General features: G+C 39.6%; 1 protein-coding gene across 3 annotated transcripts; it reads right to left on the bottom strand.

Moving 5' to 3' along the window:
- Positions 1-587: 587 nt before the first annotated feature.
- On the bottom strand, positions 588-17,064 carry fbxo18 (F-box DNA helicase 1). Of its 3 annotated transcripts, none has more exons than XM_067489443.1 (21): positions 16,714-17,063; positions 16,303-16,470; positions 15,702-16,135; positions 15,350-15,486; positions 14,285-14,432; positions 14,020-14,201; positions 13,861-13,935; positions 11,930-12,021; positions 9,198-9,366; positions 6,810-7,023; positions 6,628-6,715; positions 6,446-6,541; positions 6,196-6,332; positions 5,467-5,563; positions 5,183-5,349; positions 4,632-4,734; positions 4,350-4,541; positions 3,084-3,209; positions 2,457-2,563; positions 1,236-1,370; positions 588-1,028 (listed from the first exon to the last, which is right to left on the bottom strand). In XM_067489443.1, exons 1-21 carry the CDS (start codon positions 16,730-16,732, stop codon positions 867-869), a joined length of 3,048 nt encoding a protein of 1,015 aa, XP_067345544.1. In that variant the 5' UTR covers positions 16,733-17,063; the 3' UTR covers positions 588-866. The 3 variants fall into 3 exon arrangements, with proteins under 3 accessions (XP_067345544.1, XP_067345545.1, XP_067345546.1); XM_067489444.1 differs by having other exon boundaries at positions 16,306-16,470; XM_067489445.1 differs by lacking the exons at positions 588-1,028; positions 1,236-1,370; positions 2,457-2,563 and having other exon boundaries at positions 3,161-3,300; positions 16,714-17,064.

The raw sequence follows: 17,064 nt of genomic DNA, 5'->3' as shown, positions 1-17,064 counted from the left end.
AGGAGGAATCACTGACAGCAACTGTTAACACAGACTTAATCCGTCTGAGCTTCATAGACTCATTACATAACAAGGGCAGATTCTTTCTCTTTCCAGATGTTGGCGGCCTCCACTGGAATGAGGCCACGTGACAGAAAAACGTGTCCAGACTATTAGTTTGAGAGTCGTATGGCTTTGGTCATGGACATTTTAGTAAGTCAGTTGAGTCTCTTAATTGTATATGTCAAATACTTCCTATTAGCCCACAGTATCCTCAGTATTTTGTTGATTTATATAATAATATTTATTAATTGTACTGAAAGGTTTTGTCTTTACTGGAACTGTTGTTCACTGGCAGCTGTTGAGCAGCAAGCAGCTGGAACCAATTACAGAAAATCCCCACAACGTTAACCGAGGATTGTTTAGTTTACATGTACAATGTGAAATGTTTTTGAAGGTACACCCAAAAAAAACTACTGCAATTATGTGTTAACATGCCCCAATAGGCTGCTTTTCACAACAGGCTGCCAAAATGTTTCATATCCATCAACTTCAAAGAACAAAGACAATAAAAAATGTAAAAAAAAAAATAAAAAGTCTGCCAGCAGTCTTTATTATTTTTTTTTTAATAAGTGTCCAAACAAAAACCACACAGCACACAACAGTCCAGTTAGTCACTGGGAGATATAGGTCAATAAATGCTTTTGTTCATGGTGTCTTAACTATACAACATACTAAAATACCCAATTATAAAATTTGCAACAAATAAAAAAAGATTTAGTCCGTTGCAAGATCCCAGGAGCAAATAACTTCCTCCTCATAAATCCGTCCCCCCCACCCTCCTCCACAGCAATTATTCCTCTCTCTCGCTATGAATTTGAGCAGTGTTAGAAAAGTTCCAGTAGCATTTCGTGTGGGTGGGGCACATCAAGTCTTTGCGGTATTGCAGCCATAGAGAGCACGTCGTCTGTCATGAGAAAGGCAGTAGGTCCAATGCGCGTCCACACACACCTCTCACAGAGTGGGCCACCCTCCAACACACCATCAGCCTAGACAAAGGGGAGAAGGAGGAAGAAACAACAAAACAAAGTAAAATATATGAAGGTTTTAGTTTTTTTTAAAAGGCATTTTCAGAGTATCAACGGCTAATTATGGCAATAACAGTAAATTCTACACAATAACCAACTTACAAAACAGCTCAATGACAAAAAAAAAAATGAAATACATCAGTTGGTGAGAGATGAACATTTTCTTACACATTTTCTCTGTTGTTTGCGCATGATGAACGCTGAGCTGGGCGTGATGCAGTTGGGACAGTTTGGGACAGAGCATTGGAGAGGCTCGCCCACCTTCATCAGAGAGCTCGGCATCTCGGATTTCAAGAAGTATTCCTGGAGACGACATGTTTAAAGACGACATGCGGATAAACAACTGACCAAAAGGTTAACAGACCTTTAGTGTCATCAGTAGTTTTCTAAACTGTGCTCATCACTGTTTAATACTTGACTGAGTCAGATTTGGAGGAGCACAAAACGGCCCTGTCTTTGTTCGTCTGTCTGTATTTCATGGGGGGAAAAAAAATGCATCCAAATAAATCTTTGGGGTTCCAGAAGGGTGTTGTTCTTCACATGAACTAATAATTTTCTTGGCCAGTTCATCTAATGAAAGGTAAAGGGTCGAGGTGAACCACATTCCTTTTAGTAAAACGCGGTTTCTCATGCAGACGTTTTGTGTGGACTGTTCAGATACAATAACAGCAATAATGCCATTAAACTTTGGTCCTAAAAAAATGGAAACAGAACAGTGAAGTATATACAACATTCACTTTGGTCCCAGCTACCCAAACACTGCTTGCTAGATTTCCTTAATAGAAAAGAGTTATAGGACACCAGCTGCTTCCTTTTTGCAATAGCTCATTAAAACACACATGCATGCGATATGTATCCAATCAAAATCAGGCCTGTGGTTGAGCAATATGAAACAGTACATTGAGTGAGACGCACTTGTCTTTCTGAGATACTTTCCCAAGCATTTCTCTAAACAAGTACAATGTACTAAACATAACAGTTTATTGCGTGTTTATTGGGACCCTTATTTTGTTTTTTTTGTTTTCAGTCTAATTATAATCCAGCTGGACTATAACCCACCCAATGCAAATAATTATCTAAACTATGTTTTATTTCTGTAAAGGGGTCCTGTTGAAATACTGAGACATTTCCAGGAATTCACAAATCATTGACTCTGTAGTTCCTTTAAACTTTGCCCCCTGCATTACCTGCAGCCAGAATGTAGTTAAGATAAGTTTAGGGACTTAAATGAAAGAAGCTGAACTGGAAAAAGTAGTTCACACGTTTTCATCCTGGTGTTAAACGTGTGAGATACACGACCTTCAGAATGGCTGCGATCTGAATCTGTAATGGCCACAAACAGGCTGAAGCTTTTAGCACATGTGCCGTGTGCTATCTGACGTGTCTCACCCCGGCCGCCGCGATGATATGGCAAATATTTTTGGTGATGATCAGTGAGGTTCTGGCACGAGTCACTGCCACATACAGGAGGTTCCACTCATCATCAGGAATATCACCTTAAAAGGGAGGAGGAGAAAAACTTAAAAATCATCTAGTGATACTTTTTGTTAAAATGACTAAATCATTTCATTGAAAACTTTCTCCTAAAGTTTGGATTTTTTCTTTCATGAGAACTTATTGTAGTTCATAAGGTTAAAGGACAAGTTTGAAAGTTTTCTAAATTAATTGTATCGTCCATATTTGAAATATAGACGCCAAAACTCACACTGAATCTTCTCTACTCACATCTCGTCAGCCTGCAGTCAGGATTAGATTTTTAGTCTGTCCCTACAAACTTTCAGAAAATCTATCTGACACTCACAAAATGTGTGGATGACATACATATTTAAAACTGATATAAATAAGGATAAGGAAATGCCAATTCAGAGCATGAGGGGCAATGTTTGTTACATACAACCATGTCACACAGTGGTGCAGCATGCTATCAACTCTTTTGATCATTTGTGGTCAGGGTCTATACTGAGAGGATTTTATTAACTTGTATGAATGAATGTTGACACTGTTTCTGACACTCACGGAATGAGAAGTTACAATTGTGGTCCAGGTTGTGCCAGGAGGAGGGAACCTTGGCAAAGTCATCGGTGACCATCACAGTGTCGAACTCTAGACCTTTAGCCTTGTGGACGGTTCCAACTATAAAATCTGGAACAAGAGTTGAGTGCGGCAGCTGATGTCAGTCTTCACAGTCATCAATGCAAAACAGTTTCTTCTGAAACCCACTGACTGTCTATTACTATAAAAAAAAAATAAAAAAAAACTATTTATACATCCAGAGGTTGCATTTCACTATTTCGCTCTCCATCATCCATTTAACTAATACGGTCAAAAAAATTTGTCATAATCTATTATTACTTTTTAAAGTTTGAATAAAAATTATACAAAACAAGCCTTTATAGGGGGCTGGAGAGAAAAGACAAAAAGAAATCAATTGATTGGTAATTTTTCATAATACCTCTGCTAAACTGTACATTGTTGCTGCCCTTGTCATTTTTTTTAAGTACTTTGGTTATTAGATTCATTAGTTTGAAGTATGGTCACTGCTACAAAAACAACTGCATCTAAAAAACTCAAATTTTGCTTTCACAGTCCAGTTGAAAAAAAAGAGAAATGTCTCTTTAAATATCCAAAAAAAGTAATTTATTAACTATTGCAGGAAATTAAAAAGTGGAGAGAGCTTTGATGGTGCTGGACTAACCCTGAGCATATGTCCTGTCTGATGTATAGAAAAAATATTCAGGTCTATGAAGATTTAAATGATTAATGACGATGATTTGCACTGGCCCTCACTCACACATATTGGAGACACACAGTCAGTGGTTATAACATAAGGCAAACATTTGAAAACAGCAATGGAGCAATGTTTAATCAGGCCGCCCAGCTACACAACAGGTCATGCAGATGGGATCAAAGACGTGAGACAAAGGTCCCCCACAAAAATCCACATTTTTCAATGTTAGTGGATGCGAAGCAGCTGTAAAGCTTTAACGAGCATGATTTACATTCCCCAACAGTGACATTTTACTTTTATAGGCGGCCAACCACCGGCTTTGTCTGTACATGAATACAGATTATAGCTCATCCATATTAATCAGGGGAGAGAGGAAAACATAATGTATGCTGCATTATGTTCTGTTCATTCTCATACACTATGGATGTTAAAGCCACAATAAATATTTGGGATAGTTGCTTGCACATGCAAACATGTTTTTACAATTTTAACAAATAATTAAAAAAAAAAAAAGAACTGAATGTGATGTCAGTATTGTCAGTTTGTGTTGATACCTGCTTTGTGAAAGTCTTTTTCATCACTCCTTTCTAGGCGTGTCACCAATTCAGGGACTCGACTTCCATATTTTTCCACAATGTTGAGTTTGGCCCACAGCTCCAAGTCTTCGGTCTGTGTGACGTACTTCTTCAGGGCCCAGAAGCCATTCCCTTTTTTTTTGGCGAAGGAGCGAATCAGGGGATCCTTCACTGCAGGCAGAGCAAATGTTAAAGCTCTGTTTTTAAAAAAAAAAAAAAAAACAGAATAAATACATGTTTTTGCATTTGTATGAGTCCTACATTTTGGTGGCGGTTGTGGTAGTTTCTCTTTGACTTCCCGTTGAGCAAACTGCATCAGCTGCCATATGTCCAGAATCCTATTAAGGCCAATATTTTTCACATCCTGGAAAAAAAAAAAGTCAGACCTGTTTAAGACGGGATTATGGCATAGCGAGCGTAGCTCAAAAAGCTTTTGGAAGTCGATATCTCTGCATCGCTACCACTGTTTAAGGAGTCTGTCACCAGAGGCTGGCATCACATGTTTTCCAATAAGATAGGAGCATATGTTACAGATTATAGCTAGTAATCAGAAGGTTTCATTCAGAAAGTCAATCGTAATCAGGTCGTTTAAATCTATGTAAAGGCACCGATATCCAATTACATGGTTGGTTGTGACATCACAGTAGGAGCAGTTTCGACACCACACAATCCACAGGTCGGACATTCAATCTTAAAAAAGCTTTTGTTTTTTCCATAAAACCAGCTCTTTAATACTTCAGAAGACTTATATCTAAACTTATAACTACAATAGCTAACTTAAACAACTTTAATATTTGTGTATACACACTCACTCCTACGAAGTGCAGACGGCAGTCTGGATTGGCATCGGTCAGCCGGACGGCTTCACTGAACACAGTTAAATTGCACCTCGACAAGATGGCAGTCGTCCCCCGTTGAGGAGTCACACCGGTGCTTATAGCCTCGGCTACCTCGTCTGCAGTCTCGTCACACACACCGCCTGCACAATGGACAAAGACGGGACAACAAAGCACAGGCGATTACATTAAAAATCTCCGGAGCATTCTAAACATGTCCTTTATGACATGTCTGAATACAAACCATTTGCAGTATTTACCCTTCTGCTTCCCTCCTACAAGAATCTTCTGGACTCCCTTGCACACTGTGAGGATGGTGGCACCTACATAGGCGATCTCGGCACCGAACCTAAAACTCTGGACAAAGACAAGCGTGATGGCAGTTTATTTATTTGATGAAGAGAATCGTTTTTGTTGTTGGGGGTAAGATAGCCCATTCAAATTATGGCCATTTTGTAGTTGACAGCATGCATGTTCTACAACTCTTGGTGCCAGGATTGAATGTGTGATCTGTACAATATGTACTAGTTCGACCACTTTGTGACTGGGAGACACATGATGCCCCACAAAATGCCCCTACTGGAGGAGAATTACCATTTATTAATGTTATGAAACAAGTGTATTTTGCATATAAACAAAATATTAAGCATAAAATGTTTTGCAGTTTGTAATATTTGCTGATAATAAAAATATGGTTTGCTCAAGGAAAGAGTAAAGAAGTAAAAGTAGAAAGAGTGTGCAAAAATAAATTCCCGGTAGATGCCTGGAATCACATGTAATTTATGTTAAATCCAAAATGGCTTCATCTATTGCAAAACAAAAACAAAAGATATTTTGAATTAGAAGTCACACTTACACTATTGTTGTAATGTTCACTCATACTTCCATATACGTATCTTATACTGAGATGTATGGGAAACATTTGAAAGTATTATGACAGAGCACAATGAGCATTACTTCTTTTTACAGCCCAAATCTTTTGTTTATACCTGGGTCAGGTAGTAGATGTGTGTGTGGTCAATAAAGTGCAAGGCATTGACTGCTCCTTTGAAGGTATAGATCTGTTGATGAGGATCTCCAACCAGGATTTTCCCACAGCTCTGAGACAGCATCACATCCATAATGGCTGAGATTGAAAGAAAAAAAAAAAACAAGACACCATCAACATCGGTAGGTGTATGAAAATAATCCCAATTCTGCTTTCACCACAGCTCTGCCTCACAGTTACTGTATTAGTACCAGGAGTGCAGTCCTGAGCCTCGTCGACGAAGAGAACGTCGTACTTATCGGACAGGCGGGGTTTGGGATTTTGGAGCTGCCATAACTTGAGGTAACCTAGGAATCAGAAGGTCAGTGCCCGTCATTGCAGAACTCCTTCTCATACCACTTATGTTCATGTCACTAATTTACAATTAACATACCGTCGTGTGTCATGTTGTAGGCATCTACTGATGTCTCATTAAGATCCTTCATTTTGTTCCAGATCTTCTGTGCGTCGTAAACATATGACTACAATTTCACAGTGAGAACCAAGCAGTTTAGATATAAATATGCTGTGCTCAGGCTCTTTATTCACACATAATGTACATTAAGGTGTTCATACCCGTTTCTCGTCTTCTTCTATGTGGTGTCTTATGCCACTATTACTAATGTGGGTGCTGGGGACGTGTCTGGTAGTGATTGTTGGGTCTGCGGAGGCCATGAAGGTGTTGAGAGTTGTGGATACCACTTTGGCCTTGATATAACCACCGCGGCCCTCAGGCAGGACAGAGTTGATCGCGAAAGGCTTCAAATTAAAGGTCAGCTTCTCACGATACCTGCCACACAAAGACATGCAACAAGTGATGTGGTTTTAAAACTGGAAACCCCAGACATAACACGAGCACTAGACTCTTTCAGAAGTGAAACATACTGTATCATGGAAAGTATCTGGTCCATCTAGTTAGACCTTATCTAGACAGGAAACATTCAAACTAGACACACAGTATCAGCATTTCCTAAAGGAAACTATACTTTTCACTGTGGAGTTAGACTGGTAGAGGTTTTCCACGATTGATGTGGTCAGGATTCCTTTTGGGTGGGTCTAAAAGACATGCAGATGACCCACTGGAACATATATACATTAACATCCCACTGAGATTTTCAATTAGTTCAGCTTAGTATGTTGCTTATCTTACTTGACGTTTTAAGATAAGCCGTTTTAAGATATGGTCTGCTTTGAAAAACAACTTATTATCCAGTATTTAGTTTGGTAGCGGCCTTAAAAAAAAAAAAAAAAAAAAACAACCCACACATTTCCCATGAGCCTTAGGAGTTTCCATCATGTCACAAGAGAGGAGATGAGAAAAAGTGTTAGCAGCGAGTTTGCACACGTATAGAATAATGAAGTATTCATATCACATTTGAATGGTGAAAACAAGTAATTGGATTTAAAAGTGGCTGTGCAGGAATGAGGGGAATGTAACAAGGAACGTGTTCCTTGATAATATATTACTGGAAGTGGATGCAGTCAACAGTGTGCAGAGGTGGTTTGGATTTGCTGTGCCCAACTGTTTAGGGGAGAAACTGCTGTTGAGAAGTTATTTCTATGTCTGCGGATGGAGGTCTTAAGTGGTCTCAGTCTTCTTCCTAAGTGAAAGCAGTTTAAACACAGTGTCAAGGGTGGGGTCAGATATGACCTTGGTAAGACAGTGGAGGAGAGGAAGAGCAAACAGCCCTGAGGTGCTTCTGTGCGGATAAGAGGAGGTATGTTCACTCAGCCTCACATTCTGCCTTTTGTCTGTCACGACATTTATCTGCAGACAGACACGTTCAGGCACACAGAGCTAAAGTTACCTACAAAAACTTGTTACAGCATGACAGAGAGGACTACACACTGTCGCAGGAAGGTAGAGTGGTCGTCCACCGATCCTTCAGTTGTTGGTTCGATCCCCGCCAAGTGCCCTTGAGCAAGACACTGATCCCCCAACTTAGTTGCTCCTTAGTGAGTGTTGGCCAGCTGCAGAGCAGCTCCCCCATGGGTGGGTGCCAATAGGTAGAAAAGTGCTATATAAGGGCAGAACATTTACAAATCCATGCTAAGATCACCTGCTTGTGCTTTGTCTGACAAGCCCCCAGCCCCCAGGCCCCCAGCGTCACTTTCAACAACAAAATTCTTTATATACATGCTTTGTAGGTTCAGTCTCTTCTCATAAGGCCACTAAAATGACATTAACCACTAAAATATAAGTATTTTTAAAAATTGGTAATTTGGATTTACATTATAAGAAAAAATGTTCTTCTGTAGTTACACTATTAAGAAGACCCCTTTGATTAACTATCTTCAACTATCTTCATATCTGCAACAGCAATGTTATCTTTGTCACATCAAATCATCTTTTTAAGCTGAGAGGCCTAACAAGCCTTTTCTGCTTTGTGTAATGTCTGCAGGTTTACCTACAGACATATTTTCCATTTAACTCATATAAGTGGGCAGTTTATCTATAGCCTGAGCAACACCCAGCACAAACAAGCCCACCCAGCATGATCTGCTGCAGCTACTTAAAGGTTACTGCACTGACTACATATTAATAAATAAAAGGCAGCGCATAGGAAAATAACAACTTTTTAGTTTCCATGGACTGGGAGAGTACTATGTTCAGAGAACCAGCATAAAATATTAAAAGTGAAGGGGACAACTTACAAAAGTAATCTGGTCAACAAGTTTGTCTTCAAATGTCAAATGCTTCCTTCCTCCACCTCTGACTAACTGTTTCTGTTTCCTTTGGTGGTTTTCAATTGTTTTCTTTGTACAATTAGCCAAAAATATTTATCTCTGACGTCTTTTGACTTGTCTGTGCATGGACATAAACACTTTTTTTTTATCTCAGCAAGCATCTGCTGCATCTTTTTGGTGTAGAGTCTATACAGAAAAACAAAAGCTTAACACTATAATTATCGTCATCATCATCATCATCATCATCATCATCAGTGATAAGACCTTGGTTCTCACCTCCTTCCAACATCGCAGAAGGCCAAAGAGTGAACAGTCTTGCAGTCCACGTTGCTGGGGAAACGGTGCTGTGCCTCATTGGCCACTGACTTGTTGAAGGCCACATAGAGGAAGCGGAGGTGTGGCCGCTGATCAGCGTACTTCACCAAAGTGGTCGTCTTCCCTGTACCTGTGAAACACAGCACTGACCTTTCAGCTATGCCACAATGATCTGCCAGTCTGTCCCCGATCCCATTCAATGCACTGACATTAATTATAAATAAGCTTTTATAATAATCAGTCTGGGTTTTTTATCAAATAGTTTATAATGCCATATATAAAGCATCAGCCCCAACATTAACATAGTCTGGGGGTTTTAATATAAAAAATATAAAATGTTTTTTTTTTTTTTAAATATAATAAATTAACAGAGGCTTTTGAATTATTTTGGATTAACCATCTGGCAGTACATAAAGTGGTTAAAATCAGTTTCACCTTTACCGATAACAACCTTATTTTTCACTAATTACTGTTCATGTTTTGCCATAATTACCTTAATCAGTATTGCTTAAAATAATTGTTTTTCTAGTGGATTAATTTTAGTTTTAAGCATTTTTACTTGAGTAAAATATTTAAAGTGTTACTTAAAAAAAAAAAAAGAATTATGCCAATATACTGGTGCTTTTCTTGAGTATTGAATGTGTGTACTTCTACCACCTCAGCTTAAAGTGTATCACATTTTGTTGCACATGGGGCTGTGTGACTGCTCAGGGGTCGCGCTGACCCTTGTCCTCCCCTAAATGATCAAGACCACCAGTGTTAATGTTGTGGCTGAACATAACCTGATGACATCTCTGCATAATTTTATTAGTATTAGTTTACTGCTAATTTGTGTCTTTGAGGCGTCTAAAATCGAAGACATCTCAAGTCCTGCTATGAGGCTTTATTATTATAAAATATTGATTCAGCTCTGTTCTCAATTGTTAAACTTTTTGTGCACACTTTAGATCTACACTTAAGCAGGTTGGAGTCATTTCAGAAGCAAACTTATGGATTTATTGGCGCTACTTTTATCAAAACACATTGATTCACAGGGTCATGACAGCACTGAAAATATTTTAATTTCAATGCAGAATAATTCATCATTCTATGCTTTGTTTTATCAAACCTACTAATTTGATGACTGTGTGACTAGAATGGATTTTCAGTATCCTGGTAATAATCTATACTGATATCAGATTTTACATTCTGAGAGTTTGGGCTTGTTAGAAACCCTCCAGGGCTAATGTGGTGTTGCATTATTGCATTTTCTCATCCCACTACTCTAAGTGTCTTACAATGCTTCTGTTCAGTTTCACGCCCAATATTGTCTGAGCGGAAATGTTAAACCATCCATGGAGCTGGTTTTACAGATAATAGCATCATAGAGTGGCACTCAAAATGCTTTTTAGGAGAAGAGTATTCAACATCCATTTACTTTGAGTGATTTCCTGCTTTGCTACAATTGTGTACCATCTGCGAGAAATGTAGACAGTAACTCATATGTCATTCTGAGGTAACAGTAAAAGTAAATAAAATGCAATATTTAGATAATGAAAAAACGAGTTAAGTGACAGCACACTCACACTGTGTGTAGTCTGCATGTAAGGGGGGCACTGGGCAGGACTAACAGTCTTCTAAAAAACTAGATCAGGATTCATTGCAAAACATTTCTTCTTGATTTTGGCATCCTAGGTGAAACCACCAGCTAAAACCACTCTGTCTGCGAGCAATCCAGTGGTTTTTCACACCAAGCTGATGTCAGACCTACTTCAGCATCAGCTCATGCTAAGTGGGACTGGAACAAACCACGAAGAGCAAACTGGCACGTAGCGCTGCACACTTGGTGCTTGCGAAAGACAAAATAGGAGTCATATACACACACTCTAAATCAAGCTGTGCTAGCTTAACACCTCTCTCTGTCACCATACATGGTTTTAAAGACTTCAATTTAAGGATACCACATCTGAAAGGAAGTTAGAAATTGCACTAGTGTTTTCGATACCATTTTTGTGCACTTATTCCCAACGCTGCTAAGAGTCAACACAAATGGTCTCTCTCACTGATGTGAGCCAAGCCAATTCAACATGTTGAGTCCACTGTAAAGCTTCAGACAGGGGTTCACTTACTTAAGACCAAATTGTTGGACTGGGACACACCGCAAAAACTAGAACTATAGATGTTCACCGAAGGCCAGACAATGGCCACCGGCTTGGTTTATACTGGCCTTTAAAATGCAAGGGTTTAGCGGTTTGTAACTGCTGAACACCACAAACCACCTAGAGAAAACCCAGAGAGCTGAAAGAAGTAAAATGAGCCCAGCCCAAATAAAAAAAACTGTCAAAGTAAACAACACATAATTTAACACACGAGGGTCTAGAAGGGTCTAGTGGTATTGATGAACTGTGTACAGTTGAAGGGAGCCTCCTAGTGAAATGTAAATGTTATGCTTTGCTTTAACATAAGCAGGATGTGGTGGTTGCCACTATACAGTTGCAGGCTGAAATTGGATGTTTCCTATGTCTAAATAGAAATGTTATGTGTTTAATAAAGGTGTGAGTTTGCCACTTATAATAGTCCGAGCTGGCCTACATGACAATATAAATCTTCACATATTTATTGATGACGCAGTTATTTTGTCATCGTTACCATAGACTGTGGACAGATAAAGTAACACGAGCAGCAGTGGCTGCCACATAACTATCACATTTTACCTGCAAAAGCTATGATCTTGACCACATGGTCTGCGTGGATTTTGTGGCTGAGGATCTGTTGCTGTTCACCTGTGAGATGAAGCTGAGGACGCCTAGCAGAAACACACAAGCACAAGCTACTCAACACACAACGCCCCCATGCGTCAATGCAATCCTCCTCAGTTAACTACCCGATGACTGACGGTTGTATACAATGCCCAGAAGATTTTTGGAAACATCTACACACTTCTGTATTTCTTTTATCTTTTGTTGGTTTTAATTTCAATCAAATGGTTAAAAAAAAATGGATAAAAAAAAAAACAACGCAATTTTTCAAATAATTTTAAGCATGTTTGAACACAAAACAACGGTGAAATCAAATGTGCATGTTAAACTTTCCTTTGAGCAATAACTGTGACAAATCTGTGGAAATCTACTGAGCAGTTTTTGCAGATATTCAGGTGTGTGTAACTCCCAGGCCTTCTGTAGAACTTCCTTAAGCTCAGCTCTACGGGTTGGGCAGCGTTCCCTAACCCTATCCAGTTTCTCACACACCAGCTCGATGAGATCCAGATGTTTTGTTTGAGTTGGCCCAGCCATTATTGAGTCTATTTCAGCAGCTACGTTCTTCTCCAGATGAGTCTTACATAACAAGGAAGAATGCTTGGTGTCATTGCTGCAGAATCTGCTGCAAATTGAAGTAATACCCTGTCAATTGTTTTCCTGAGGGAACGGTGTGTCTCTTCAGTATGGAGTGGTATCCATCCTGATGATGTAGATCTCCCACTCTTCCTTTTCCAAATCATCCCCAGATCATCACATTTTCACCTCCATGCTTCACTGATGGTGTTAGGCAGGCACCTATCAACTTTTCATGAGCTCTCCATCTGTCACATGTTAGTCGCTTGGATCCAAACAACTCACACTTTTAATCATCAGTCTGCAAGACTTTGTTCCAGTCATCTGAAATCCACTGTTTATGTATCTTGGCCCACTGCGATATTTTCTCCCGATTTTCTAACCTTAGTACCTTATTACTGCTATAGTTTTTTTTTTCCTTGACAACTCTGCCCATTAGCCAGCTGACCTGAGTCTTTGAAACACTGCGTGCACACATTGGTTTCTCTCTAATTTTATTCAATATATCTCACCAAAAATAACCTTCCTTTCTCAAAACACGATAGTTTAACAACTGGGACATCAATTTAAGAGCATCCACACTTGAAATAAAAAAATCCTGATAAGTAGAATGGCACAGATTTGTCAGGCAATTAGTGAAAAAAGAAAATTCAGGGGGTGGATGTAGCTCGGTTGGTAAGGCAGTCGTCCACGGATCACAGGGTCAGCGGTTCGTTCCCTGGTCCCGACTATATGTCGAAGTGTCTCTGGGCAAGACACTGAACCCCTAACAGCCAATTCCCCTCCCCAGCTGTGCAGTGCCGGTCCAAGCCCCGTAGAAAAAAAAAAAACAGTGTTTAAAAATAACAAGGGGATGAAAAGTAAAAGATTTGCTGAGAAATTTAGTTTCCTTTTTGTTAAAATTGGTTTTATTAAACTGGTATAAAAATATTGATGAGGAATCAGTATCAAAGCCTATGTATTAATATTGTTACTAGTGGGGAAAGGTTTTTTTATGGATACCCAGCCCTTTTTAAGTTACAAAACACACTAATCTAGTCATCACCAACTGAACGGTTTAAATACACATCTGCTGTACCGAGAAATAAACCCCATTTATTAAAATTCATTCATGACCAACACAAAAAGGGCAGAGTGGAGCAAAGTTGATTGGTTTTGATTCTATTGAGTTAACTGTAGTCTGTGTCTTTAACGATACTCTGAATACAATAACAGACCATGAGCTTCTTCACCCTAATGAATCTTTCAACCAATCGACTAAAAGAAACTGAAAATGACATACTGAAATTAATATACTGTATGTTGCACATTACCCGCGCTCAGTAGAAGTGACAAAAAAGGGACCGTTCTCCAACAGATGAAGGACATAGTAGATGTTGTAGTGCACCCTGAGGAAAGCACAAAAGACCAGGCCATATAAGAGGGATGAATTGTGTGAAATTTAAGTGTGGACTTTTGCTCTCAGCTCTTACCTGTTACTAATCTGGATGTTGTTCCTCTTGAAACTAAGCAACATCATGGCCATGTGGCTCAGGTACTCTGAGATGGCAGTTTGTGACAGGCATCGACTGAGCAGATACACCAAGTTCTGCACATCACCAACACTTTCACTTAGGATCAATATGAGAGCCATGCCTGCATACGGGTTGAGTCCCTGGAGATCAGACAGATCAGACTTTTAGTTAAGATTTAAAGACGACCTGAGGACTTCTGTAAAATCGTGTGTGTAAGCCTTACCCCAATGCCAAGGTTAAAGCACTTCTGAATATCAGGAATTCGTAACCTGATGGAGGCCTCAGCCTGAGGAAAGAGCCGGTGCTTCTTAATACACTCCAAAACGTCCTCCGGCCTCACCCGCTCTCTGACCTCATGCTGAGCCATTAAACTGACCAAAACACACACACACACAAACTGGATTATTATCACAATGGACAGAAAAACATATTCCAGCTTTCTCAAAAGTCTTACTTTTGGCAAATTATATTATATATGCTAAATTTAGTCATTGTCCACAACCGACTGAGACACTCGAAAGGGACAACAGGTTCAACCATTTCTACAACAGGTTTAACTGCATTGCTTCAGCTGGATTGTTAACATCCACAGTCTGTTCAGTTCCCACCTCAACATGTTTCCACTCAGCTGCTAACACAAAGAACAATGCCATCCTGCCTAAATAGTTTCCACTAATACAAATGCAGATACAGGTGTCTAACCACTCCACTCTTTTGTTACACTATTCGTTTGATACACTTTATTGCTTAGTGTTATTTACTGGGAGCTTGTGGCAGGAATCTTTATTTGGAAGGGCCTATTGTTTTCTAGATTTTTACTGGTTCTATTACTTTTTCATATTTATTACACGTATTCACGGTGGCCACTACGTCAAACTCTGATCCACACCTAATCCAACTGACACCAAGATAAGAAAAAGATCACATTTTTAAAGAAGATTATGGACAGTGTGGGCACAAATTAACACTAATATGCGCCAATTTGGTGTCGATAAGTGAAAAGTTCCAAAACTCACCTCTATAAACCAGTTTATCAACTGCTGTTGTTAAGACTAAAATTACTAACTTCCACTCTCACTATTGTGAATTTACAGAGGTTATGATAGTAACTGCTCTCTTTAATGTACTCTATATTAGATGTTGTCTTGTATTGTCTGTCTTTGTGTCACTCTTGTGCACAAATACCTGCCGTTTAGGGAGAATAAAGGCAAACCTGTCTCTATCACAACGTCAACATGTGTGAAACAACAACTATAGGCAATGTCCGGACCTGATTCTCTAGACTTACACAACAAGGTATCGTATGCTGTGTTGTGAAAACGCGGGATCTGTTATGTTGCTTTTCTTAAGGATGGAGTCGATCGCCACCATTGTATCCTTCTCCCTCATGACATAGCGGAAGTATTGTTTCCTATAGGGCACAAACTGTAAAAAAAGAAACACACAACAACTAAAGTTAATTTGTTATACTGTATCTCTACTGTACATTAGAGATAGACTAACAATAATTCACAAGTGTAAAACACAAGGTCAGGCTCTTTTAAACATATGAAAACCTGGTAAAACCCAGCAAGTACACAGCTGCCCTGCATTTGTTACAGCATACAGTGTTACTCTCAACTCAATTTCAAATCGTTAACCTTGGCATCCTGCACAATGTTCTTCCAGCGATGGCAGACGGCAATGACAGTGCGATAGAGGTCCTGGGCGGGCAGGAGGCATAGTATCTGCCTCAGCACCTCCTCTGGAAGGTCATCCATGCAGCCATGTGGTTGTAGCAAAACCCTGCTGCTCCCCATGAGTCCGTAGTGAGCATCAGGGAGGGCCTCTACTTCATCTTCCTCATTGTTATTGTCACTGTCAAACTTCTCAAATTCATCATCCTCCCCGAACATCTCTGCTGTAACTCCCTCCAGGTAATCTACATCATCGACCTCCTCATTTACTTCTGTCTCTGACAAGGCAGCAGCTAATAAGCTGGCATCGTCAAACTCCTCTGACTCTGGCACCAAGTCATTGATGTCCTTCCGTCTCGCAGAAGGACCAGAAGAACTTCCTGAGGTGGATCCTAACACTGTAAGGAATGAGAAAGTCAAAGATTCAGTATGTGGCATTAATTTTGTGAACCTCTCAGGAAAAATAAAATTTGTTCATGCACAAATGTTTGTCTACAATCTTAATTTAAGTAAACTAGTGTTTATCAAAAAAAAAGTGTATAGCACAAGGTTTACACTGGATTACCACACTTCTGTCGCTTGGTGGTTGTCCTAGGATAAAGTGCCTTGTTGGGGTCACAGCTGCCCCACCCCTGATTAAAAATGCATGGCTGGGTGAGAGGCTCAGTTCCCTCTGTACTTCTACCGAGTTCCACACAGGCCTCTGCACTCAAGTGCCTTCTTTTTGCTCTGCCTGCAAACAAGCACACAGCGTTAAATCACGTCAGCATTAAGGTAAATTACTCTATTGCGCTCACTCATGTCAAATTTCGCTTTAATGTGATGTGTTTATGGTTCAGAGTTTGCCTTATCTTACAGTTTATTCGATGTCTAGATACAGGACAATTGCCAAATTTGTAAAGTTATGGCTATGAATATGCCACATATATACAGTTTTTTTTTTCAGACCAACTCTACTGCCAGTTAATGCACTCACCTTTTGCAGCCACCTCCATCTTTATGTCCAGCACATCCGCGCAAAAACCAAGAACCGAATCGTTTCTATGAGTCCGTAAACAACTGTAGCTAATTTAACGTTAGCATATTTACATTTGTGCTAACATTGATTCTCGCTGACCTCCAAACAACTCTCCCATTAATAACTAAAAGACATCCCTCACGTAACTCACACTAGACCGTGTGCAATTTAATTCTATCTTGTTCCATGTTTTTTTTTTTTAATTGCAAGTAACTAGCTAGAGGTTCGGAGAAAGTTTGTGTTGATGAATACGCCACAATTGACCACTTCTTCTTCTTCTTCTTCTTCTTCTTCTTCTTCTTCTCCTTC

This window comes from Channa argus, chromosome 21, assembly GCF_033026475.1.
Source record: "Channa argus isolate prfri chromosome 21, Channa argus male v1.0, whole genome shotgun sequence".
In the NCBI taxonomy this organism is placed as follows: Eukaryota; Metazoa; Chordata; class Actinopteri; order Anabantiformes; family Channidae; genus Channa; species Channa argus.
This window is presented reverse-complemented; position numbering and strand designations above follow the sequence as displayed.